General features: G+C 35.9%; 1 protein-coding gene and 1 long non-coding RNA gene across 3 annotated transcripts; both read left to right on the top strand.

Annotated features, from left to right (window-relative positions):
* Positions 1-8,382: 8,382 nt before the first annotated feature.
* On the top strand, positions 8,383-9,378 carry LOC147919578 (uncharacterized). 2 transcript variants are annotated; one of them, XR_015592168.1, is made up of 3 exons: positions 8,405-8,536; positions 8,616-8,797; positions 8,884-9,378. It is a non-coding gene; the product is annotated as an uncharacterized LOC147919578 (long non-coding RNA). The 2 variants fall into 2 exon arrangements; XR_015592167.1 differs by having other exon boundaries at positions 8,383-8,797.
* A 9,162-nt stretch (positions 9,379-18,540) lies between these two features.
* On the top strand, positions 18,541-19,419 carry LOC147919579 (uncharacterized). The gene has a single exon (XM_087504015.1). It carries the CDS (start codon positions 18,541-18,543, stop codon positions 19,417-19,419), a length of 879 nt encoding a protein of 292 aa, XP_087360141.1.
* Positions 19,420-27,642: the final 8,223 nt, after the last annotated feature.

A 27,642-nucleotide genomic window follows, 5' to 3' on the forward strand; every position in this document is an offset into this window, starting at 1 on the left:
GGACCGTCCGTGGACCCCACTAGCCCAACGCTAGCCGGCCCAACAGATGCAGATCAATTGGTGACAGCTTGTCCTGTGGGAAGGTTGTTAAAGGGTGAGGGACCATGGTTCGAGGAACGCCTGGCGCACCAATAACCTACTGGTGGATTGGGATATCCACAGTGATGGGTTAGGATCGATGCCCTGCAGGGCCAGCTTGGGGTCTGTTGGGCCGGCTAGCGGTGGGCTAGTGGGGTCCACGGACGGTCCGTTGGGGCAGCTAGCGGTGGGCTAGTGGGGTCCGCGAGACGGGTTGTTACAGTTTATCATCTTGCGGGTGCGGTCGTACCTCAACTGAACCAGGTTAGCAAAGCTGATAATCGTGAACTGTGGCATAGGAGAATGGGTCATCCTTCGCCAAGAGTATTATCTTTTCTTTCAGATGTTGGTGTTTTCAATAGTAGTACTAGTGCTTTAGAGGAATGTTGTGATGTCTGCTTCAAGGCTAAACAAACTCGTGTTCCGTTTTCTGAAAGTTTCAATAAAGCAGATGATTTATTTACTTTGATTCATTGTGACGTTTGGGGACCTTATAGAACAAAGACTACTTGTGGAGCAGTATATTTTCTCACCATTGTTGATGATTACTCACGAGCTGTTTGGACACACCTCCTTCTTGAGAAATCATCAGTTTCTATGGTGCTAAAAAATTTTCTCGCATGGGTTTCTCGACAATTTAATAAGACAGTCAAGATTATTAGAACGGATAACGGCACAGAATTCACATGCATGCGCTCATATTTTGCAGAAAATGGCATCATTCATCACACTTCGTGTGTGAATACACCACAACAAAACGGTAGAGTCGAACGGAAACACCGTCATAATTTGAATGTAGCTCGTGCTTTGTTTTTTCAAGCACAACTACCAATTCGGTTTTGGGGTGAAAGCATTTTAACTGCCACTCATTTGATAAATCGAACACCATTAGTTCTACTTCAAGGCAAGACACCATATGAAGTTTTGTTTCAGAAATCTCTTTCCTATGATGAAATCAAGACATTTGGATGTCTTTGTTACGCAAAATTGGTGAGATGTTCGACCGACAAATTCGAAGATCGTAGTGCTCGTTGTATCTTTCTCGGCTACCCATTTGGTAAGAAAGAATGGCAAGTGATGGATTTGCAAACTCGCAAAATGTTTATTACTCGTGACGTAATTTTCAATGAAGACGTCTTTCCTTACTCTGGAAGTAATCTAGAAGTAGAAGATGCTGATGACGTGAACTATGGTCGACAGGGGGAGTTTACAAATGCATATAAGGATAGAGTACTCGATTCTGACTTTGAACCACTCACTCCTAACAGCGGATTGACTGCTCCAAACCCACTTACTAATGCACTTCCCGAACCCGTTAGACCGATCGATTTGGACACAAGACCGAACGATCAGGTGCAATCCTTAGAAGATTGCCAAAACCTAACCACTGTTCAACCGCTCGATCTGGATACAAGACCGATCGATCCGTTGCCATGTCCAGTATCTGTTCAGCCCAAAGATCCTGACTTACACTCGACCGAACAACTCACGCAACCTACTGCTACAGATACAGATACTAATACAGAGAATGTGATTGAAGAACTTGGAGTTGGCAAAAGAAAGAAGATGAGGTCTGTGCTCCTTGAGCCATATGTTACTTATTCTGGAACGCAACTTGATAAACCCCCTCATGCCTCATCTCTCGCTCTCCAATTGTCCTCAAGTAAGTGTCTCTACCCTCTCTCTGATTATGTATCCCTTGACTGTTACTCTCCTCCGCAACAGCTGTTTTTGGCCTCCATTAGTGCCAACACCGAACCTGTTTCCTTTCACGAAGTGATGCGTGATCCCCGATGGAATCATGCGGTAACTAAAGAGGTTGGAGCACTTGAGGAGAACAGAACATGGGACACTACAACATTACCCAAAGGAAAGCATGCAGTAGGCTATAAATGGGTTTTTCGTATAAAATATAAGTCTGATGGATCGATAGAACGGTTCAAAGCTCGGTTAGTTGCTCTTGGAAATCGACAAAAGGAAGGAACTGACTATAATGAAACATTTGCACCAGTTGTTAAGATGACAACGATTCGTACTTTGTTGAAAGTTGCTGCTGTTCGTGGATGGGAATTATTTCAGATGGATGTTCACAATGCTTTCTTGCATGGTGATTTGGAGGAAGAAATATACATGAAACTCCCTCCTGGAGTTGCAACTGATGATCCTTCCAAGGTGTGTCGTCTTAGGAAGTCTCTATATGGTCTTAAACAAGCTCCAAGGTGTTGGTTCTCCAAGCTTTCTAATGCACTTGTCGGCTTTGGATTTAAAACCAATTACACAGACTCTTCTCTCTTTACATACTCGAACGGTGGTTCCTGTCTCTACGTTTTGATCTATGTGGACGACTTCATCGTAGGAGGTAATGACTCTGCGTTAACAACAAAGTTTAAGAGATATATGAGTGAATGTTTTCATATGACAGATTTGGGTCCTCTAAAATTTTTTCTTGGGATTGAAGTCTCACGAGGGAAACAAGGAATACATATTTCTCAACGCAAATACACATTGGATATTATTGCTGAGTGTGGTCTGATCGGAGCTAAACCCATTGATAGTCCTCTTGAACAAAATCATAATCTCGCTAAAGATGAAGGAGAATTTTACTCGGATCCATCTCAATATCGTCGACTCGTCGGTTGATTGGTTTATCTAGCCCTTACACGTCCCGATCTTAAGCTATGTGATTCATCTTTTGGCACAATTTCTTTCGCAACCACACGACTCTGTCATTGGGAAGCCGCTGTTCGTGTCGTCAAATACTTAAAAGGGACTTGTGGGCAAGGTATTTTACTAAGCAATAATTCCGATCTTCACCTTGATGCATATTGTGACTCTGATTACAACACTTGTCCAAAGACTCGTCGTTCTTTATCCGCATATGTTGTTTTGCTTGGGAAATCTCCTATCTGTTGGAAAATCAAGAAGCAGAAAACAGTCTCTCTCTCTTCCGCTGAAGCTGAATACAGAGCTATGGCTTTCGCTTATCAAGAGATAAAGTGGTTAAAGGAGTTGATCTTACTCTTTCATGTTCCTCATCCCGAACCAGTCACTCTTCATTGTGATAATAAGGCTGCTCTTTACATTACTGCAAATCCTGTGTTTCATGAACGTACAAAACATATCGAAAAAGATTACCATTTTATTCGAGACGGGATCAAGGAAGGCATCGTGTCTACTCGTCATATTCGTACTACAGAGCAGTTGGCTGATTTTCTTACGAAGGCTCTTGGCCGTGTTCAGTCTCAGTATCTACTTGGCAAGATGGGTGTTCGAGATCTCCACTTTCCATCTTGAGGGGGAGTAATAGATGGTGAATTAACGTGATGGGCTTAAGGCCTAAGAAAAGGCTTTCGAAGATATGAAGATATGAAGAGATAGAAGAATAGAAGATTTACTTTCTTTATGATAATATATTTCCTTCTCATGTTCTCATCTATATATATGTAATCTCTTCATCAAAGTCAATAACACAACACAATATTCAGAGCAAAACCCTAGTTTAGCACTACTCTACGGAAAGCATCCTAAAAACCCATTATGTTGTATTATTTTTTAGTGTATGACATATACATGTACATATGTAATGACTGTGTTGCAATAGTTATGTATATCTTTGTAATAACTCTTTGAATTTAATGAAATTTATTTTTGCCGAAAAAAAAAAAACTAATTTAGAATGTGAAATTGGAGCGTAGCTTGATCAGCTCTTTTAACATGCATATTCCATGTCTGATTTAAGTCTCAAACCGTTTAGACATCTAGTTTTAACATCCATATTCCATGTCTTGATCAGCTCTTTCTTATTGAAACAAAACAGTGCGGTGACGTATATAGGAGGAAGATTTCGTACTACACTGCTAGCTGTATTACGAATATCTATTACTGTAGTTTGTTTATTTTTTGAATCTAATTAGAATATGGTCTAACCAGCATATTCTCGACTTAAGCTGCCTGATTAAATACATATATAGCCTAGCTAGTCCGACAGAGAAATCTTGGCCCACCTAATTTTTAGTTGGATCTTGACATCAAACTGAAAGGACCTCATTCAATCTGCTGTTCCAGTCTTGCATGTATTTCTTGCAGTCTCCTATTCTCCTTTGATTGTCACGATTACAAACTTGTCTCCTCATCATTTACTGAGGCTAATTAGTTGGTTTGACTTAAATGTGATCCAAACTCTCCTTTAAAGTTCAAAGCTTCCCCGCTGGACCCAACATTGTTTATGAATACGGTTTGCTTTCATCTTTCTTTTGATATTCTTCTCTAGCTTTTGCAAACAGTGAAGTAAGTAACATGTCTAGATATTAAAAAAAAATAAAAATAAAACCAAAGCAGTATGTGGAACATAACGAAGGGAGTTTTTTTACCATAGACAAGATATGGAAGAATATTATATAGGAGTCGAAACGATAGAGGATTATAAGAATTTTTTTTAAGTAATCTATATTATATTTTAACCAATGAACCATTACAAGATATGGTAGTTCGATTACATCGCCATGGAGAAATCGTATTTCAACCAATGAACCATTGCAATTGATTTGGCTGCCAAGAAGATGTTGATAAGAGATCATTAGAGTTAGCTGATCAGTTCTTGATCACTGGGTAGCTCTGGTTTAGTTTCCTTATATCAGATTTAAGTTAAAGCATACTTTACTTGTGAATCAATCTAACTGAACCAGATTAACAGTGTTATTATATGATTGATAATTATGATAATGATAATTGTATTTGCTCTGTTCATTCAAAAAAAAAAAAAATGTTTTTGCTCTGATACTTGTGTTAGTAGTAGATATTCTAATGACCTTTACTTTTCTTGGTTTTTGTTCAGGACTCTGTCTTTTTTATTCTCGCTCTGTTTTGTGGTCGTGGTGAAAGGGGGTTTGAGCCCACGGAGCAACAAAGATAAATAGGATGGAGCAGCCTGTCTTAGGTGGGAAAGGCGCTGATGAGTTCAGATCCGAGGTTCGAGTTCTAACTAAGGTTCATCACTGTAACCTTGTGATTCTTCATGGGTACTGCCTCGACAGAAACGAGAGGATGTTGGTTTACCAGAGTACATGGCGCAGGGGACGCTAAGCAGACATCTTTTTGACTGGAAGGACCAAGGATTGAGAAAACTCGATTGGACAAGACGTCTCTCTATTGCGTTGGATGTGGCTAGAGGAGAGGAGTATATCCATACCTAGGCGCGTCAGAGTCAGAGCTACATTCACAGGGACCTGAAACCCTAGAACATTCTTCTCCTACAAGATATGCGCGCCAAAGTTTCTTATTTCGGTTTAGTCCGTCTACATAAGAAGGCACATAATCAATCAGAACCAAATTTGTTGTTGGAACATTCAGTTATATCATCAATTATGATTCACATAATATCTAACATCACCCTTTCTCTGTAGAAAATTTTATTTTCTAACATCACAAAACTGGAAACGCATTACATATAATTAAGTATTTTCAACTAATTTCACTAATACTATATTTTGCAATTACGTAACATCTTACATACAGTTTAATATGAAAAAATAAATTACCAAAAAAATTAAGCAAAACATAGGCAAAATATATAAAAAAAATAAGTAAAATATTTTTATGTATGTGTTTTTATAATAATTAAAATAGACTCTCATATGTCATACCATCTATTTTTTATTGTCACGTAGGATTTTGTTAGTTCATTAAAAAGTCTTTTCGTATAAAATTTTAATACATGTTTTCAAGTTTCATGTAGTTTTTCATCTTCTTTTCAAACATCTAATACATTATATAATATTCTATTAGTACAAATAAAAGATTAAGAAGTAACAAATTGGATTTTTATCTAATATTGTATAATTGTTTCTATGTCTCTAACATAGATCCTTAGTTAATTTTTAATTAATAACTTAGTGAAATTAATAAACTTTATATATTAAAATTTAATAGAATGGTACATTGCAGAATATTATGAAACATATGCAAGCTTTTCATAGATTGAATTTTGTGGAAACTTTACTTTATTATATAAGATATGTTTGATTTGTAACTAACATCTGAAAACTCTGTGATCGCAGCGACGGAAAGGACCACTAGAAAGTTTAATGTGTACAACTATGGAGTTATTCTAATGGAGCTGATAACCGGCCAAAATCTACAGATGAGACTTGATCCAAAGATGATACTCACATTGCTATTAATTTCTTTCAAGAAGATGGTTGTTGAGAAAGAGTACATTGGCAAAGGTAATGACAACGACATCATTGAGGAAGTAGCTAAACTCGCATGTCACTGCTGCACCAAGGAACCAGAGCAGAGGACAGAAATGACTCATGTTGTCTATGTCCTTTCGTCGCTTGTAGAGCAATGGAAATCCAACAGTGAGCTCAAAGTCGAAAAGGACAAAGATACAACATATATTTTCAGGAACTTGTAAGGAGATGGATTTGGAGGCAAGTGGCAGTTGTTTGAGTTGAGTTGGGTATGTTGTTGACTAGTTACTTATAGAGGTTGTATTGTATAAGGCAACATATTTTAACCAAAATTGAAAGAAAAAACAAAAAAAAAGGGGGAAAAAATCCAAAAAGTACCTTGTTTATTTTTTTAGACGTTCAATATATTATTTTGTGTTTAATACTTCGTTGAAAGAACATTTACATCTATATTACCATTTTTGAAGTACATTTTGTGTTCTACCCTTTTACTTATACTAATTAAAAATTATATACATAATTAACCCCTAAAATATTGCACAAAAAAACAATAACTAATATAAGGCAACATAACTGATTAGTCAAATAATATAATTTTAATATCAAATTTTAGTTTTGAAAAGGTATTTTTAGATAAGGAGGAAAAAATAAGCGGTTTTAATTCTAAGCATCAATCATAAAATCAAAATTGAATAAAAGAAATTAAATTGTAATTTGAAATCATATAATTGTAATATCAAATTTAAAACTATAAGAAATTAAATCTTTAATTAGAAAAATGAAAAATTATGCCTCGGTATACTGTAGTTTAAATTATTTAACTACACATGTACTAATTAAATTTTCAAAATACACGAAAAAACTAAATCATATAACTTTAATACCAAACTAAAAAATTATAAAAACTAAATTATTATAAATCAGATCAGAATTTTAAATTACTTCACGGTGTACCTGCTGATTAAATCCTAATACATTTGGTTTTAAAAAACCCTATCCTCTCTACTCTTTTTTTTAACACAAATATATTTCATTCTATTAGAACTCAACATACAAACCAGTAAGTAAACCAACTGTTGCCTATATGGTGATCAAGAGTGGAATTCAGTTCCAACCTGGTTACTTGTTGGAGCTGAGTTTGTCGACCATTTGGTGATAGGTGATAGATAAGGATAAAGGATGCAAGCTTCGAAAACCGCCAAACTGATGGGTCGGGAACATTAAAGGAGCTCAGCATTGCAGTCCTCCAAACCAAACTAAAAGACTGGCCTCTTTACTCTTTTCTACTATTATTGTTTTAACACCCCATCTTTTTTATTCTTGGTAAAACTGAACCTGCCGCTTAACTACCGTTAACGGACATTACTATGAAGAAGGTTTTTTAATTTTATCATCCAATCAACATTTATTAGGAGAGCATATAAGGGAGCATTAGAAGCTGCAGATGCTCTCATATGCTCTCTTCCTGTAAGCTCTCATTTGAAGCATTTCCCAAGCATTTAACTCTAAAATATTAATATATATTAAAATAATTTTAAATAATTAATTTATTTTGTAAAATAGAAAATTATGATTTCATAAAAGATAAATTATTTGTTATAAGATAATATATATAAGAAACTACTTAATATTATTATTTAAAATAATATAATAATTTATCTAATACATTAAAATATTAATGTGGATATAAAGTTTATAATATATATTATTGTTTTATTTTAGTTTAATGTGTTATATTATATATATTTAAAAAATTATTGAAATTAAAAATGTAAATATAGATATAAACTTTTATAAAAAAATTATAATATATATGAATTATTTGTAATTAATGTGTTACATTATAAAAAATAAATATAATTAAAAATTATTAAATTACACATTTATATATATAACAAATTATAAAATTTATTAAATGTAAAAATATTTTTAAAAAATTATATAGCAATGAGTGATAATTAATTTTTGTAATGAAACACATTTAAATTATATTTTTTAATTAATATCATATATTAAATATAAACATAATATCTAATACTTTACTGTTATACCAATCAATTAAATGTGTTATATTAATCAGAGCATACATCTTATGCAGTTTAATGCTTATGCTGTATAATGCTAATGCTATAGTATATATATGTTGTTTAAATCAAGTATCAATAGGCGATGTTAAATTCTAATCTCAGATGTTTGAAAATATATACGTTCTTTATAAATTTTAAACTGAAGATATTCACGTGGCTTAGTGGTAAACCCCACACCAGGTCCGATTCCACCATTCAACTTCGTGAAATTTTAATTAATAAAAAAAAAATTAATGCATGGCACAATCAAAATTTTTAGCCCAATCGCCTATAAGGAGATGACAAAGGACGAGACATGAGATTGTGAAGAGGAAGATCGAGAGTAATTTCCATATTTGTGAGATCTAGGGATTAAGAATCTGACAGTATTGAAATGCTACTATTGCATTGGACTTCAACTTGGATTTGTCATGGGCTCGATTCTCAAATTTGGTGTCAAGGGTAAGCCAATTTTTTTTAATCAAATGAGCAATGTTTGAAGGTTTGTCTACATATATTGTGACTGAACTGATAGGGTATTTGGGCAGGTATGATATTCGATCGGAGGGACCGCGGTTCAGACATTGATATTGAATTTTTTTACTATGAGATGTGATTGGGAGAAAGAGGCAACTCAAATTTTTCGTTTGTTGTTTTTGGTTTGCGTATATATGATTTACTTTAAATATTTGACAATTGTTTCATCGTTCATTTCGAATTTCGTAGGCACGAAATGCAAGCGTTCGAGTTAAGAAATGGTCTGTGTCAAACGCAAAAATTTGAAGATTGTATTATATCTATAAAATAAGCAAACACTCAATAAAGTTAAATCGTTTTTATTGAATAAAACATATGGCATGTCTTTGCCAAAGCTTCTTGCTGGACTAAACCCAACGATGATGACACTGGTAGGTTATCAACATTGGACCATTTTGATCTTCATCGAAGTTTTCACCAAACTATGAGAATTCTGAATTCACAAAACTCTCTGCCTCCTTTGGCTTGGAGAATTGTATTATAAGCTTTTGATTGTAATACATATAGACTCTATATCTATATGGTACGTAAATATAAATGTTTGAGTAAATACATAAAGCACATATATGTGGCTAGATCTATATGTGTTGAAGTACGAGACGTTTATGTGCGTGTATGGAAGAGAATAATAATAAACAAGACACAAGCTTTGTTAACGGGGTTCGGATAACCTACATCCCCGGGACCAAGTTCAGAATTCATTAATTAGACATAGGACTTCAACAATACCATCAAAAGATCTCTATCTTATTGATGGGGCGACGCCACACACCTTGTGTGCATATCTCAAGAATATCCTAAGACGCGCACCTCTTCATGATACGCTCTCTTGGTATTTATAACAATTGCTCAATCCTAGAGTTGACAACTTTCCTATTCTAAACCGGTAAACTAACATATTTAGATAACTCCTAAATATAATTAATCCTAATTCCATAACTCGGTAGGATTAGTATAGCTTGCACCTCAAGCTATCTTCAAGCTTATGCCAACATTCTCCCTCTTAAGCTTGAACTTTTTTTTCTTCCAAAAACTCTCCTGCCAATGAGATCCCTCATTTCTTTAAACTTGTTTCTTCCAAGTACTTTAGTCAAGATATCCACATTTTGCTCACTCCTGGAAACATACTCGACTTCCAGTTGCCCATTCTCCACACATTCTCTTATATCTTATTTTATTTCAAGTTTGATTGATCTCCTTTTGATGTCGTCGAACACTGTCTTCATCGCCTTCATTCTTCGATGCTTATCTTAAACAAGATTAAACTTATGAACAATCTTTAATACCAACAAGCTCCACAGAGACATAATCGATAGAGACTTCACCTTAGGAGACTTCACCTTAGTCTTTCTAGTATTTGTGACTGCAGCGGACACATCTTAGATTGATCCCAATCAGCTTCTCATAAGATTTTCTTTTCAAATGAGCTCTATATCTCCTTTGAAAACTTATGACTGAACTTATAATAATCACTGAGAAGAACCTCTTCTCCTTTTTTCATCAAAAGAAATCTTCAAATACTTCAACCTTGACGATGCAGATCATATCTCCTTGTCCCTTTCTTTTTTTGTTTTCCCAAACAACTCAACATTTCCTTTGTGATCTCTTTTAATCTCTTCAACCACACAATCTTCTTTATGAACTTTGTTAATCACACATACTTGTTTACAAGCTGAAAGATGATCATCTCTTCTGAAAAAAATGCTCTCCAATCTAACCTTCAATATATTTCTTCACAACTCTTTGTTTTTGAGACAACTAAACTTCTGCATTTTTCATCAGTTCTGATGCAGAGCACAATGGAGTAGCAAACCCATCCAGAAAATTATGAAATTTTGTGGGAATATCAATAACAGTCATATAAAGACACCGGAAAAAACAGATCACGATTTCAATTTACGGTTTGAAAGTTACGGCCACTTTCCCAGAACAGATCCGGAATGATGCAACCTGTGTTAGTTTATTATTGAGTTTGGTCTTCTTATGTTTTATAATTAAAGAATTAATGTGTCTGTAGTTAGTGAAGAGGTTGTGTATACACGGGTGTTATTAGATGTGTTGTTTCAACATGTCGTTTGTGACAAGTTACGAACGGTTACGACCGTACGACTTGTATATAAGTGTGGTGTGTTGTAAAACATAAATGTAACAAGTTTCATTGTAAATATAAATTTCAGATTTCGTTCTTGTCTTCTTAAAAGAGAAGAGACTTTGTCTCTTGCTCTGTTTTGTTCTGTTTCTTTTATTCTTCCTCTCAATATTCTAACATGGTATCAGAGCTTATGTTGGTCTTGGAACCTATCAAAGCAAAGGAGGATGCTTACCTCATAAAAAAAAATGGAGCAAAAGAGGATGCTTACCTCGGAGAAAAATGGAGCAAAGGAGGATGCTTACCTCGGAGAAAAATGGAGCAAAGGAGGATGCTTACCTCAGGAGAAAAATGGAGCAAAGGAGGATACTTACATTATAGAAAAAAAAATGGAGCAGGAGCCAGTTAAAGAGTTAACCGAAGACGACGTCGAGGATACTCACGCGTAAGACGTCACAGAGACGTGAATCTGATGGTGTTCAAAGGTAGACACCAAGCAAGAAAGGAGCTGTTTACCTAAGAGAGAAAAGGGAGAAGTAGGCAGTTGCAAAAGGTAAAGAAAATATCCAAGTGATGATAAGCCAAGGAAAGAAGATCATCAAAGAGGTATTTCAATCGCTGTTCCATAAATGATCCTCAAGGAAGAAGCATATTGACTATGAAGATAAAAGCTGTGAAAAGCGAAGAAAGAGTGAGTGGAAGAAGGTTGCCAGAACATTCGAAGTAGAAGTGACAGAAGATCACGGAGTATACGTGATGAAGTGCACTTGGAGAAATTTTAAAAGATATGTGGAGAAAGCTGGCAGGTTCAATTAACAAGAAGCTGAACGTATCCATAAGCTTGTCGCTCAAATACTATGATGAGTGTATGAGGCTTGAAGATGAAAGAAGAGGGTACGCACCTGTTGTGACACTTGGGAAAGAGGAAAACCCAAAGAGTTGAAGATTTGAGACACAAGGTTTTAGACCATAACTCAATTAAGGGGGACTGTTAGTTTATTATTGAGTTTGGTCTTCTTATTTTATAATTAAAGAATTAATGTGTCTGTAGTTAGTGAAGAGGTTGTGTATACACGGGTGTTATTAGATGTGTTGTTTCAACATGTCGTTTGTGACAAGTTACGAACGGTTACGACCGTACGACTTGTATATAAGTGTGGTGTGTTGTAAAACATAAATGTAACAAGTTTCATTGTAAATATAAATTTCAGATTTCGTTCTTGTCTTCTTAAAAGAGAAGAGACTTTGTCTCTTGCTCTGTTTTGTTCTAATTTTTTTCTTCTTCCTCTCAATATTCCAACAACCTGCAGGCAGTCCAACTTTGAAAGCAAGTTCCCACTAAACCACAAGGAATCAGATGACAATCTTTATATCATTGGAAAGATCTCGCTCTTAATTTTTCAGAACACCTTTTGTAGCTTCAATCCGAGGTCTGTATCAATAGTAACCAAAGAAGAAAGTACCGATCCTAGCAAGAAAACTGTTCTTTAATCCCAGAAACTTCTTCTTTTCATCATTCTTACGATTCTTCTTCTTCTTGCATCTGTTCACTCTTCTTATTGTTTCTCTTTTTTAGGATTAGGCAATGAATCAAATTCCAACACCCCCTCTTGATTCATTAGCTGAATTCCCAAAGTCCAAACTAAAAATTTTGATCCCACAAGCTACTTCTTCTCGATTGGTTCGTGAATCTCTTTCACGTCATTGGCAGAACTCGTTGGTGAGTTCCCTTGCTCTCTCATTGCTTCAATCTTCACAAGCTTTCAGTTTGCTTTGTCACTCTCTCTCTGTCTCAGATCTCCCTCTTGCTCTTATTCTTCATAAATTGAGTTTTTTTTCAGACTTTGGTGAGTTTCCTTCTTTCTTCTTCTGTAGGTGCTTAGAGCGGAATCACTCTTGTCTCCTTCTTCAATGGAGCTGATTCTTCACATCAGTCTCTTCCGGTGAGTCAAGCCCTCACCATCTCGGTTTTTCTTCATGGACACTCTATCTCTCCACACAGTCCATACGCAGGTAATTCACTTCTCCTTCTTGTTGATTGTGTGTCCCAATAAGGCAAACATCCGAGCTACAACACACATACAACAAATCAAACAAACCAACAGCTGACTTCACCCCACACAAGCTTATAACACCGTTGACCGGCTTCTTCTTTGAGAATTCACAAAACTGATCAACCACCAATTCACAAGATCCTTGCAGGAATCACATCATCCTCTATAGCTCCCAAAAAGCTTCGCCATGTACAATCATCATGCAATGTTCGACTTCTGATTGCTTCCTCCTCTTAAATTCTCTGAGTCTCTCCACAAATACCAGGGTCACCTATCAGAACTAAATTTCATAGGCTCATCTTTGAGTCATCCTTTCCCACAACGAGAACCATTGTTGACTACATGATTAAGAGCATAATTCTTTTCATCTTCTCGCTTTGAATTTTCTATGAAACTCCTCTACAAAGCTCTTGGCTTCAATACACATCAACACACATCCAAGAATGCTTATCAAATAAGACAATGCCTCAATATTTCTTCTTATCAACAAAAAGTTTCACCATGGTTGTCTTTTTAGTTCTCAATCTTGCATAGTCTCTATCATCTCCATGAACTTACGAATCCAGATCGATGAACCCAACATCAAACATGCCAACATCACTTTTCTCTCAACCAAACCTCTTCAGCACAATTGAAACCACACACAAAGAGGAAAAGAAAAAAAACTTTGCTAATCGTGTGAGCTAAACACTCGATCTACAGAGAAGAAGACTAATGTATGGTTGCTTTATTAGAGCATGTGCATTGGCATTGTTTTGGGCCGTCCCCCAGCAAATGTGTATTTAAAATAAATCAAAAATGGCTCAATATTGAAGGATCAACTCTTTATTTGCGACGTTTTTTTGCCGTCCCCCAGGCCACGTGGAAGGTGATGATTCGCAGAAGTTTTTGGGTAGTAAGCAAGCAGTATCGTCTTGATCAAATTAATTACTGGGAACGACGAAGCGAGAGCTCTCTCTCTCTCAAGGTACTGTAATTCCGATTTCTTCAGTTTTAGTTCCGACGTCTCGATCCTGCGTTTTTGAATATTCGAATCTTCCATCGCTTCTTCTCTGATCTTGTATTCCGCTGATCGTTTGTTTCCTTGTTCTTTTGGATTATGATTATACCCTGATCTATTGCTATTTGAGATTTCTTCAATCAGCTTGATTGGAGAAATTTTTTTTTGCGTTTTCTGGGTTGATTATGACTACATTGTAGAGATCTTTGCATTTTTATGTTTCGCATATGTGATTCTCCAATGAAATTCTGTGCCTAAGGATGTATCAAATGAGTGTGGGTTGGACCAAAAACCATAAACACCAATGCTCATGGTAAAAATAAGAAACTTTCTAAATAATAATATTAAAATTGGGGGACCAAAAACCATGGGACACCAATGCCCATGCTCTTACAAATTCCCAGATTCACACGTGTCCACCAGCTTCCAAAAAAATTTCTTAAACAAGTTCATGTGCGTGTATGGAAGAGCATAATAATAAACAAGACACAAGCTTTGTTAACGGGGTTTGGATAACCTACATCCCCGAGACCAAGTCCAGAATTCATTAATTAGACATAGGACTTCAACAATACCATCAAAAGATCTCTATCTTATTGATGGGGCGACGCCATACACCTTGTGTGCATCTCTCAAGAATACCCTAAGACGCGCACTTCTTCATGAAACTCTCTCTTGGTATTTATAACAATTGTTCAACCCTAGAGTTGACAACTTTCCTATTCTAAACCGGTAAACTAACATATTTAGATAACTCCTAAATATAATTAATCCTAATTCCATAACTCGGTAGGATTAGTATAGCTTGCACCTCAAAATATCTTCAAGCTTATGCCAACAATACATGTATATAGGAAAAGCCATATCATATTCCTAATAGTACAATTCTTCTGTACATTATTATTACAATTTACAGTTCTTCTTGCCAATAAAAATGGTTTTAGCAATGATGATTAATTCCACGTGCAATTTTTGGCTGAAACGGGTAACTAAATCTCTCATTTTCATTACTATCGTATAGATGCTTTCATTTTTCTCTAGTTTGATTTATATTATTCATGATCTAAACACTGATTAGATAGTTAACAGTTCATGGTTTATAAATGATGGTTTAAACTTTAAACTATGTACATTACTATATATTTTCAGCTAGTATTATCATCGAAACTCTACCAATCATTAGGTGTTGCGATTGGTTCAGGTTGGCAACATGAATCATTGGTGGTGGCATATATAAATTTAGGATGCTACTATTGCGTTTGCCAGAAAAAAAAAAAAGGATGCTACTATTGCATTGGGCTTCTACTTGGACTTGTCATGGGCCTGGTATTTTAAGTATGATGTCCAATTTGCTTCAGTTATTTCGTACAATTTTAAGATCGTTTATTTCAAACTCGCAGGCACAAATGAAAAAACCAATGTTCGTGTTAAGAAATGGTCTGCATATCAGACACAAGAAACTGAAGGTAAAATTAAAAAAAAAAAAAGGAAAAATAAAACCAAAAGATTGAATTTTAAACTATAAAAAAAGTATAATGTTTTGTAAGTAAACAATTGTCCTATTAATTGGTTCATATGAGTTGATCTTTTGTTGTTCAAAAAAAAATTTAATAAAGAAAACAAATTGCGTATCATTTAAATCTGACATAATTTCTTTTTGTAGTGGACGTACATCTAGTATGTCGGTTTATAGTATACATATAGTTTGGTACTTTGGTTTTATAAACCGAAACCAGAGCAATATATTGTACTTTTGTTTTTGACTTTTTTCTTTATTACATGACAAATTAAAGAATTATCAATTACGCGTACACTTCTTCATATATTCTATGTCCGCCAACTAATTTATAAACAAATAAGATCATTCGCCGGAAAAAAATAATAACCAACTGAAGATGTATATATGAATTGATTAACTGCGGAAACCTAAAAAGAACCAACTGAAGATGTTTCTTTTTTAACCAAAATCATCGCACCATTAAACATCTAAACGTGTTGTGATTTCTCCCTTTCAAGTATATAAAGAACGTTGACGTGTCAGGAAGAAATAACAAAAGAGAATAGTAAAAAAATTGTAAAGAAAACAATAGAAAGAACTTTGCATGTCCCATGAGACAAATTCAAATACGTTAACAGAAGAAGAAAGAATTGAATACGTGGAGAACAAATAAACAGTTTTAGTTAAAAAAAGCAGACAAATTCAAAACAAATGTATGTCCAGTCTAGACAGATATGAACGCCAACGTCTTCCTTATCTTCATCGACAAATAGAAGAAGCATACCGCGAGGAAGAAATATATTGGCAGCAAAAAAGTAGATCACAATGGATGACAAAAGGGGACCGTAATACCAAATATTTCCAAGCATATGCAAGAACTAGGTATGCAAGGAACTACATTACAAGTATCAAGGATGAAGCTGGGATCATTCACCGTGGAGATAAAAACATTGGCATAGCTGCGGAGCAGCATTTCAGTACTGTGTACACTTCATCAAAGATCCTTGTTTCACCAATAGATTTTGCAGACTTCAAGCCTTCTGTCACCCTTGCGATAAACGAGGCATTAACAAAAGAGTTTTCATATATGGAGATTTACAATGCGATTTGTCTCATTGGTGAAGACAGAGCGCCAGGTCCGGACGGATTGACAGCGAGATTTTATAGGGAATGCTGGAACATTGTAGGAGCAGATGTGGTTAAAGAGGTCAAATACTTTTTTGAAACTTCCACTATGAGACCGGGTATCAATCACACTAACATCTGTATGATCCCCAAGATTGACAACCCTGTAACTCTCTCGGACTTTAGACCAATTGCTCAGTGTAATGTTCTATATAAGATCATCTCGAAGTGTCTAGTTGCGAGACTAAAACTACACTTAGACGCCATAGTATCTGATTCACAAGCGGCTTTCATTCCGGGAAGGAGTATAACTGACAATGTAATGGTTGCCCATGAACTGATGCATGCTTTGAAAGTGGGGAAACGGGTCTCTCAAACTTATATGGCCGTGAAAACGGATGTTAGTAAAGCGTATGACAGGGTGGAGTGGAATTTTTTGGAAACAACACTTCAACTGTTTGGTTTTTGCAACAAATGGATAAATTGGATTATGGCCACAGTTCGTTCTGTTCATTACTCTGTTCTAATTAATGGTTCACCTTTTGGTTTTGTCCAACCTGAGAGGGGTATAAGACAAGGGGATCCTCTTTCACCATACTTATTCATACTATGTGCTGACATACTGAGTCATTTGATAAGAACAAGAGCTTCTTCGGGTGATATTAGAGGAATACGAGTGTGGAATGGGGTACCTGCAGTCACACATTTGCAATTTGCAGATGACTCATTATTCTTTTGTCAAGCCAATGTTCGAAATTGTAAAGCTCTAAAAGAGGCGTTTGATGTGTACGAATACTATTCTGGTCAGAAAATCAACACAACAAAGTCTGTTATCACCTTTGGAGCAAGACTCTATGGTTCCACTCAAAGCAGATTGAAGGATCTCCTGCAAATCCCGAATCATGGAGGAAATGGTAAATATTTGGGATTACCAGAGCAATTTGGTAGTAAGAAAAAAGAAATGTTTGCATACATTACTGAAAGAGTGAAAAAAAGGACTTCAGGATGGACATCAAAGCTACTATCTCAGGCTGGGAAAGAAATTTTATTAAAAACAGTAGCAGTATCAATGCCAGTTTACTCTATGTCCTGTTTCAAGTTGCCACAAGGAGTTATAGATGACATTGAAACTTTGCTCATGAGATTCTGGTGGGATAAAACAACAAACCATAAGAATATACCTTGGGTAGCTTGGAAACGACTGCAGTACTCAAAAAAAGAGGGAGGATTAGGTTTCCGTGATCTAGCTAAATTTAATGACGCCCTCTTAGCCAAACAAGCATGGAGATTAATTCGAAACCCCAACTCTTTATTAGCTAAGCTGCTTAAAGCAAGATACTTCCGAGACTCCTCTATTTTGGATGCTAAAACGCAAGCATATCAATCATATGGTTGGTCGTCTTTACTTATTGGGATAGATTTAATCAAGCGTGGTTCCTATTGGGAAGTAGGTGATGGTGATACCATTCGAATAGGAAAAGATAATCTTATACCTTCCGATCCACCTCGTCCATGTCAAGCAACCGAAGGAGTGCAAGATAGTCCCTTACATAACTTTATGTCTTCCAACGGGAGCTACCATTATTGGAATACAGAGTTGCTTGAAGAACATGTCTCTGTAGAAGATGTTTCCATCATACAAAACATGTATATTCCAACAGAAAAAACGGATGACAAACTTTATTGGAAGTATCAAGACTCTGGTGAATACTCAGTCAAGTCAGGCTACTGGTTTGTTACACATGAAGGAGATTATAGACAAGATTTGCCACCAATACCACATGGTTCAATTACAATTAAGAACAGAATATGGGGACTCTCTATTCTCCCGAAAATAAAACATTTCCTTTGAAGAGTTCTCTCTCAAGCAATAGGAACAAAAACCAGATTAACACAAGAGGAATGTCATTAGACCCAGTTTGTTCAAGATGTGGATTACATGATGAAACAATTAATCATATCTTCTTTGATTGTACTTATGCACAAGATTTATGGCATTTGTCAAATTTACCAACGGAGCAGCTTCCACGCCCTTTTCAGCAGAATATAGACACGATGTTCACGACTTTTTTGGACTTACAATCAAACAGTGCTGTAACGAATATACAAGCTCTTACACCCTTTTGGCTCATGTGGAAAATATGGAAGTCGAGAAATAAACACATCTTTGAAGGCATCACCATACCTGCAAGAACTGTTTGGATACAGACCAAAGCAGAAGTTCGGGATTGGGTTGAAACAATAGACCAACAGAGAATTCAACCTAGTATCTCTAGTACGACCCAGGTCATCAATCGTTGGACTTCTCCTACACAACCGTTTATTAAGTGTAATTTCGATGCTAGCTACTGTTCTGAGGATCAAACGGCAATCGGAGGTTGGATTTTTCGAGATTACACAAGTAAATGCTTAACTTGGGGAGCAAGCAAACTAGGTACTGCGAAATCATCTCTGGAAGCTGAATCAAAGGCTTTTCTTGTTGCAATACAACAAGCTTGGTCTCGGGGATATACAAACATAATCTTTGAAGGAGACTGCCTAATTCTGATAAACAATATCAATGGGTCCATAACAAATGCTGCCATTCGAAACATATGTCTTGATATCTCTTCTTGGGCGTTAAGACTATCACATGCTAAATTTTGTTTTGTTCGTAGAAAGTGTAATGAGTCAGCGCATGTTTTAACTCAATTTGGTTGTACAAATCAAGTGTTTTATTCCGATTCGGTGTCAATGTCTCCTTGGCTCAGTGCTACTATGTATCATCCAAACATTGGTTAAATGAATAAATTGACCTTTTTGACGAAAAAAAAAAAAAAAAAATTCAAAGCTTTTTAAATTCAAAGAATATGAGAGAGAGAATACTATAAAATAGCTATAAAATATGACGCGTTTTTCTGATGGCTTTATCTCATTAATATAACGCCGCGCTAAGATTCGACGCGCATAATAGTTTGGCTGAGTCCATTTACGTAGATAACGAAAAAGATAATATAGACAAACACTAGCAGATGCTTCTTCTTTTAGCTAACAATATTTCATTTTTAGAAAAGAAATGTGTATAGAATGGAAGTTTCCTGAGATTTTAATAGACGAATCGAAGTTTCCTAGCTACGGCTATATATATATATATACGTATAACAAAACTAGAAATTTAGAAGAGGCTCACTTTAATCATATTTTTAATAATTCAATAAACACACGTACGGTATTACTAGAAATCATATTAAAAATTCTATTGAATATGATGAATATAAGTTAATGTATTAATTACGAATGGAATAATACTACAACAGTAGTTACAGAAGTTAGAAACGAATGATTACAGACAGAGGCTAATGATCGGAAAGTTTTTTTTGACCTGATGTATAATATTGCGAAAATGTTGAAAATGACGATCGTCGAGAAATGATATAAGTAGGTGCATTTCATACCAAGTGATACCATTGTACCATTTTAGTAATTTAGTTATATTAACTAGTGTAAAAGAAAATAAAAGAAACTGTATATTACTTAGTGCAGCCACACCCACACCCACCAACGCGTGGATCTGTGGTTGACAAGAAACATAGACTACTTTACATGCATGTTCGAATTTCCGGTTCAAGAATACTCTGAATCGACTCAATATTTCTTAGTTGTTTAATTTAAACATTGATTTATTATTCTTTTGTTTGGCAAAAATTTTCATAAACATTGAACAAGATATAAGTTTTACAAACACCGATTGTGAATAAAAATGTAATAACTTTTGCTGTTTTGCACGAGAACACAACATCTCAGTTAGGTGTAAGAGCCCAAGTGTTGAGTGTTTCATGGTTTGGTTGAACATGTGTTTGATATGAGGGATTCGCGAAACCAAATGGTCCCTTAAAGTAGGTCCGTTGCTATACTTAGAAGTAAATTAAAGGCATGCATTTTTCGTGTTCATTGTTATTTAACTATTGACATTATTATTTTGCTGTCAAAACAAAAAGAAAAAAGGAAAAAAAAACTATTGACATACTATTATATCATTCAATTGGATGAAATTAAATCTAGTTGAGTTGGCAAACCGACGCCTAACTACCCGAAAATTAATGATTTCTTGTATAAATCTTAAAACTATCCTTTGATTTGCTATCATAGTTTTGCAAAATATTTGTTTGTTATATACTCTATATGATTAAAGTAATCCATATAAATACTGTCCTCCACAGGTTAGGGCCCCAATATTAATAAGTGAATTGATTAATTCCATCTTTAATTATCTCAACTCTCAATTGAGTGTCATACTGTCATGTGAATATAAGAACTTACTTAAGGGACATATATATATATATATATATATATATTTGTTGGGCAGATCTTAGTTTTTTCTTTCTTTTCGTTTTATAATCCATTATAAAACACCCTTTAAAAAAAAAACTTGTTGCCAAAGAATTTTAAGAATCTGCTTTATTTATGATAAAGAAGAAAAAATCAACTCACGGAAAAGTTTAACCTTGAAAACTTGGGTTATTTTTTTCAAAAAAAAAAAAAACTTGGGTTACATTATCAAGTTTTAGCGTGTAATTGTTGTGTGTATATCCCATTATTAGAAATAAAAAAATTGTATTGTACACGCAACGAACTTGCAAGACACATGCATGATAACGTTAAGGTTTGCATTTATAGACTTCTATGGATGATTACGGCTTCAAAGTTTATAGTCATAATATTAGCATATAGTTGGTTATACGGTTAATTCTGATTAACTTGGGTTTGATGTGGTTTAATGATTCAGTATAAATACTTTAGAGTTGACATAATTGAGACTGATCCTTTGTAATATACATTTTGTCTGTTATCTCTCCGATCATATTTTTCAACTCCGATCGTTTGATTCGTCGGACTTTATCATGGTATTAGAGCTCATTTTTTGAGTTTTATACAGCTTCTGCATTATCGTCTCTTTCTTTTTGATCGGAGATGATTTTTCCAGTTTTCTCTTGGATGCAATTTCTGCAATCTCTTATTTTCGTGATTTGCGACTTGTTCATCGGAATTTGTTTTACACTCTTCCGATTCTTTTGTTTTTGGTTTGATCGAGCTTGGGTAAAGACGAATCTTGTGTTCAATTTCACAATTTGTGTTTCGATTTCGTTTTTCTTTTGGATTCTTGGATTTCGCTTAAAGCGATGAGCTCGCAAAATCAGTCTTCAGTTCCGATGACTAGACCACCGGTTCCGCCGTCTTCTACTAGTAAGCAACGCTATCAGGTTGATCAATACGATAATCCTTCTTATCTTCATAATGCTGATCATGCTGGTATGATTCTAGTTTCGGATCATCTTTGTACTGCTTCTGATTTTCATTCTTGGAGAAGGTCGATGTGGATGGCCTTGAATACTAGTAATAAGTTGGGGTTTATTAATGGTACGATAGGAAACCAGCAGAGGATCATAGGGATTTTGGAGCTTGGTCTCGATGCAATGACATCGTTTCTACTTGGTTGATGAATTCTGTGGATAAAAAGATTGGTCAATCTTTACTTTTCATACCAACTGCTAAAGGCATATGGAAGAACTTGTTATCTCGTTTTAAACAGGATGATGCTCCTCGGATCTTTGATATTGAAAAGAAGCTTAGCAAGTTAGTTCAAGGGTCTATGGATATCTCGACTTACTATACAACCTTGCTCACTTTGTGGGAAGAACTTAGGAATTATGTTGATTAGCCTGTTTGTACATGTGGTCGGTGTGAGTGTGATGCAGCTATTAAGTGGGAGAACTTACAGCAACGAGGCAGGGTGACAAAATTTCTCATGGGTTTGAACGAAAGCTATGATCAGACTAGGAGACACATTCTGATGCTCAAACATGTTCCGAGTATTGAAGAAGTTTTTAATATGGTTACTCACGATGAACGCCAAATCACGGTGAAGCCTGCTACTCGTGTTGATAATGTTGCTTTCCAAACTACTGCTCCTCTGGTTAATAATGCAGAGAATGCTTAGATTACTGCTTATAACACTGCTCGACACGCACAGAAACCTAAGTGTACTTATTGTGGAAAAGTGGGACACACTGTGCAAAAATGCTATAAGTTACATGGATATCCTCCAGGACATGGGAAGGTGAATAATAGAGGGTTTAATCAGAAGGGAAACACATCACAATTTCAGCCACGAATGCATATGGCACAAGTCCAGCTGAGAATGCAACAACCTCAAATGCAAATGGTACCTTATGGGATTGCTATGCAAAACGCAAATGTCATTGCTCAGATTTACTCTGATATGGGAACTTATCTGGTTGAGGGAACCAATTCTTATGGACCTGTAGCTCCACAATATGCAACGCACAATGTGCCTGGTGTTAATAACCTTCAAGGTCTTTCTCCTCAACAGGTTGAGCAATTGATTTTGCAATTTTGGGCAAATGTTCAGGTACAAGAGCCTGCAGCTTCTTCTTCTAGTACCTCTGATAATACTGCAACCATTACAGAACATGGTATGATGGCTCATACATCTACTTCTGGTACTATAATCCCTTTTCCTTCTACTACTCTTAAATATGAGAATAATAATCTTGTTTTCAAAGATCATGTCCTTTCTACTCTTCAGATATTTTTTCCTCATGATGCTTGGATAATTGATAGTGGGGCATCTAGTCATGTTTGCTCAGATTTAGCTTTGTTTAGTGAATTAAGATCTGTATCTGATGTCACTGTTACATTACCTAATGGTGCTAGGGTATCCATCACGCATATAGGGACTGTTCATATCACTCATACATTAGTTTTACATGTTCCATATTTTAAATTCAATCTCATTAGTATTAGTTGTTTGGCAAAGTTTTTAAACTGTTCAGCTCATTTCTTTGAATATTTTTGCTTCATTCAGGAACTTTCTCAGGGCTTGATGATTGGGAGGGGTATACTATTTCACAATCTATACATTCTGGAACAAGAGAATGTGACCCTCTCTACATCAACACCTGCATCTTGTTACTCTGTTCAGCGTTTCTCTGGTTCAGTGATTGATGATAGTCCGCTTTGGCATCAGCGTTTAGGGCATCCTACGTCTATTATTTTGCAAAAACTTGTTAGTTCGATTCCTGCTTTGAAGTCTTTTGTTTCTTCTCCTACTCCATGTTCTATTTGTCCTTTAGCAAAGCAAAATAGGTCAGCTTACGTTTGTCATAACAATTTGTTGGATCATCCTTTTGATCTTATTCATATGGATGTTTGGGGTCTTTTTAGTATTGAGTCAATAGAAGGTTTCAAATATTTTCTTACCTTGGTTGATGATTGTAGTAGAACGACTTGGGTATACATGTTACAGAATAAATCAGATGTTGCTATTGCTTTTCCAGCTTTTATAAAATTGGTAATGACACAGTTTAATAAGAGAATCAAAGCTATTAGATCAGATAATGCACCTGAATTAGCCTTTTCATAATTAATCAAAGAACATGGTATGCTACACTATTTTTCTTGTGCATATACACCAAAACAAAACTCTGTAGTAGAGAGAAAGCATCAACATCTTTTGAATGTAGCCAAAGCATTGCTTTTTCAATCAAATATACCTTTGCAATTTTGGAGTGATTGTATACTTACTGCAGTTTTCTTAATAAATAGATTACCTTCTCCTCTATTGGCAAATAAATCTCCTTTTGAACTTCTTTTACAAAAATTGCATGATTACTCTCTTTTAAAGAATTTTGGATGTCTCTGTTATATTTCTACTAATGTTCAACATAGAACTAAATTCGATCCTAGAGCTAAACCTTGTGTTTTCTTGGGTTATCCAACTGGTTATAAAGGTTATAAGGTCTTAGATTTAGAATCTCAGGTTGTTTCTATCTCTAGAAATGTGATCTTCCATGAAAGTATTTTTCCTTTTAAGACTAGTGATTTAGTTAGAACCGTTGTTGACATGTTTCCAAATTCTATTTTACCATTGCCTGCTCCTTTACATTTTGTTGAATCTATGCCTTTGATTTATGAGGATAGCTTGATTTTTAATCCAGATAGAGCGCCTGAATCATTATCATCTGCATCATTATCATCACCATTAGTTTCTACACCTACTAGTAATATAGCGGCACAAGATACAGATGTTGGAACTCCGATCATAGCTAGGCCTAAACGAACTACTAAAGCCCCTAGTTATTTGTCTGAGTATCATTGTTCTCTTGTTCCCTTTTCATCATCTTTGCCACCTATTACTTCTAATACTTCCTTGTCTATAGATAAAGACCATTCTTCTAAACGAACTACACCTTATCCTTTTTCTCTAGTTGTTTCTTATGATCGATATACTCCTCTTTTTCAGTCTTATATATTTTTTTATAATATGGAAACCGAGCCTAAAACGTTCCATCAGGCCATGAAATCTGAGAAATGGACAAATGCAGCGGATGCAGAGCTTCAGGCTCTTGAACTTGCTCATATCTCGGATGTTGAATCTTTGCCACCGGGTAAGAATGTAGTTGGTTGCAAATGGGTATTCACCATTAAGTACAATCAGGATGGTATAGTGGAACACTATAAAGCTCGTTTGGTAGCTCAAGGTTTTATACAACAGGAGGGAATTGATTATTTGGACACGATTTCCCCTGTTGCAAAATTGACTAGTGTAAAACTTATGCTTGGTTTAGCTGCAGCGATTGGATGGACTCTAACACAGATGGATGTGTCGAATGAATTCCTTCATGGAGACCTGGATGAAGAGATTTACATGAGCTTACCTCAGGGATACACTCCTCCACCGAATGTTGTCTTGCCTCCAAATCCGGTTTGCAGATTACGAAAGTCTCTTTATGGACTGAAACAGGCTTCACGTCAATGGTATAAGAGGCCTTCTTCAGTTCTTTTGGGAGCCAATTTCATTCAGTCTCCTGCAGATAATACTCTTTTTGTCAAGATCGAAGGCATTGTCATGATAGCGGTGCGCATACGTTGATGATATCATGATTGCCAGCAACAATGACAGTGCAGTGACTGGTTTGAAAGATTTACTAAAGTCAGAGTTTAAGATTAAAGATGTTGGTCCTGCTAGATTTTTTTTTGGTTTAGAAATTTCAGGATCATTAGCAGATATCTCAGTGTGTGAGAGGAAATATGCTCAAAACTTATTGGAGGATGCATGTTTACTTGGCTGCAAACCAAGTTCTATTCCAATGGATCATAACTTGCATCTTACCAAGATATGGGCACGGCACTGGAGAATCCACGGTCTTACCGAGAGCTCATTGGCAGGTTACTTTGTCTGACCATTACTAGACCGGGCATTACGTTTGCTGTTCATCAGTTGAGCCAATTCATTTCTTCTCCTCCTGATGTTCATCTCTAAGCAGCATATAAGGTTCTCCGGTATATTAAAGCTAATCCAGGACAGGGATTAATGTATTCGGCTGACTCTGAGCTTTGTTTGAATGCCTTTTGTGATGCTGATTGGGCGAATTGCAAGGATACTAGATGCTATGTTACTGGTTTCTGCGTCTATTTGGGCACTTCTCTCATATCCTGGAAATCCAAGAACCAAGGCGTGACTAGCAGAAGTAGCACAGAGTCCGAATATCGCAGCATGGCACAAGCAACTTGTGAGATCATTTGGCTACAACAATTATTGAGGTATCTTCACATTCAGGTTACTTGTCCAGCTAAGTTGTTTTATGATAACAAATCGGCTTTACATATCGCAATGAATCCAATGTTCCATGAACGTATGAAGCACATAGAGATTGACTGTCACACTGTTTGCGATCAAATCAAAGCTGGGAAGTTAAAGGCATTGCATGTTTCTTCGGAGAATCAACACGATGATATTCTAACCAAACCACTACATCCTGGTCCTTTCCATCATTTGCTTCAGAGAATGTCATTGTCAAGTTTATATCTTCCTCCGCTTCGAGGATAAAGACTTGAGCATGACGTATTAGCATATAGTTGGTTATACCGGTTAAGTCTGGTTAACTTGGGTTTGATGTGGTTTAATGATTCATTATAAATACTTTAGAGTTGACATAATTGAGACTGATCCTTTGTAATATACATTTTGTCAGTTAGATAAATAAAGTTCCTTTATCTCTCTGATCATCTCTTTCAGCTCCGATTGTTTGATTCATCGGACTTTATCACATAATTAAAAAAGAACAAATATCAACCCTTCATTCACTGGTATCTAAAAGATTCAAATTTGAATATGTCATGTTCAGAACCTATCACGGATGAAACTTTACCTCTAATTACAGTTTATTTAAAAATGGTCGAATTATTCTGTGGAAGAGTCATTCATCTATTAGATTAATCCTCCATCAACAAAGAAGTAGTATCTTACCTGCAAAGTTGAGACTGGAAGCAGTAAGAATTTAAATACATGCAACCTATTCTTCTAAATACACACAAAAGAGTCCAGTTACAAAAAAAAGAAATACAAAGTTTGCCGGAAACAGAACGGAGGATCGGATCATGCTGCTGGTCGGAAAGCAAAAAAGCCAAACCTTAAATCCAGCGGTTTCAAGATCCACGGCTTAGCAACACCATCGAAGGATCGAAGATCAACGGTGAAAAAAACCGGTTTCCACCATCGATCTCTTTCCTTCGATGCACCATCAAAGCTACAAACCTCCCAAAAAGCTAGCCTCTCCGACAAACCGGTGCCGCGATGCCATTGTCAGATCTATTTTCCCAAGCAACCCGACATCATCATATCTATCCCCTCCATCCCAGATTTGGGCTCTCCAATCTCCTAAAGCAAAGATCCTTCAATCCGGATGGGTGGATGCAAAGTCGCCGCGGCGGTTTAGAAGATCGTTGGCTCAAACAAATCCTCTAAACTCGGAATCCGCGACCGCCATCTAAGATCCAAAAGGATCTACAGTTAACCACCCTATTAAACAGCAAAACCCACCTTAACCTTCCGACTTCTACCGTAGCCGCAGATTCTAGGAAGACGGTTGAGCCTAGAGGAACTCTGATGCTAACCATTCAACGTTTTCAAACCGGGGCTCGACTACAGAGTTCCTCTTCCGC

The sequence above is a fragment of the Camelina sativa genome, chromosome 20, assembly GCF_030686135.1.
Source record: "Camelina sativa cultivar CO46 ecotype springtype chromosome 20, ASM3068613v1".
In the NCBI taxonomy this organism is placed as follows: Eukaryota; Viridiplantae; Streptophyta; class Magnoliopsida; order Brassicales; family Brassicaceae; genus Camelina; species Camelina sativa.

Bases quoted from the DNA above. Each gene is read 5' to 3' on its own strand.
- LOC147919579 (XM_087504015.1), top strand. From the start codon at position 18,541: ATGTCATTAGACCCAGTTTGTTCAAGATGTGGATTACATGATGAAACA.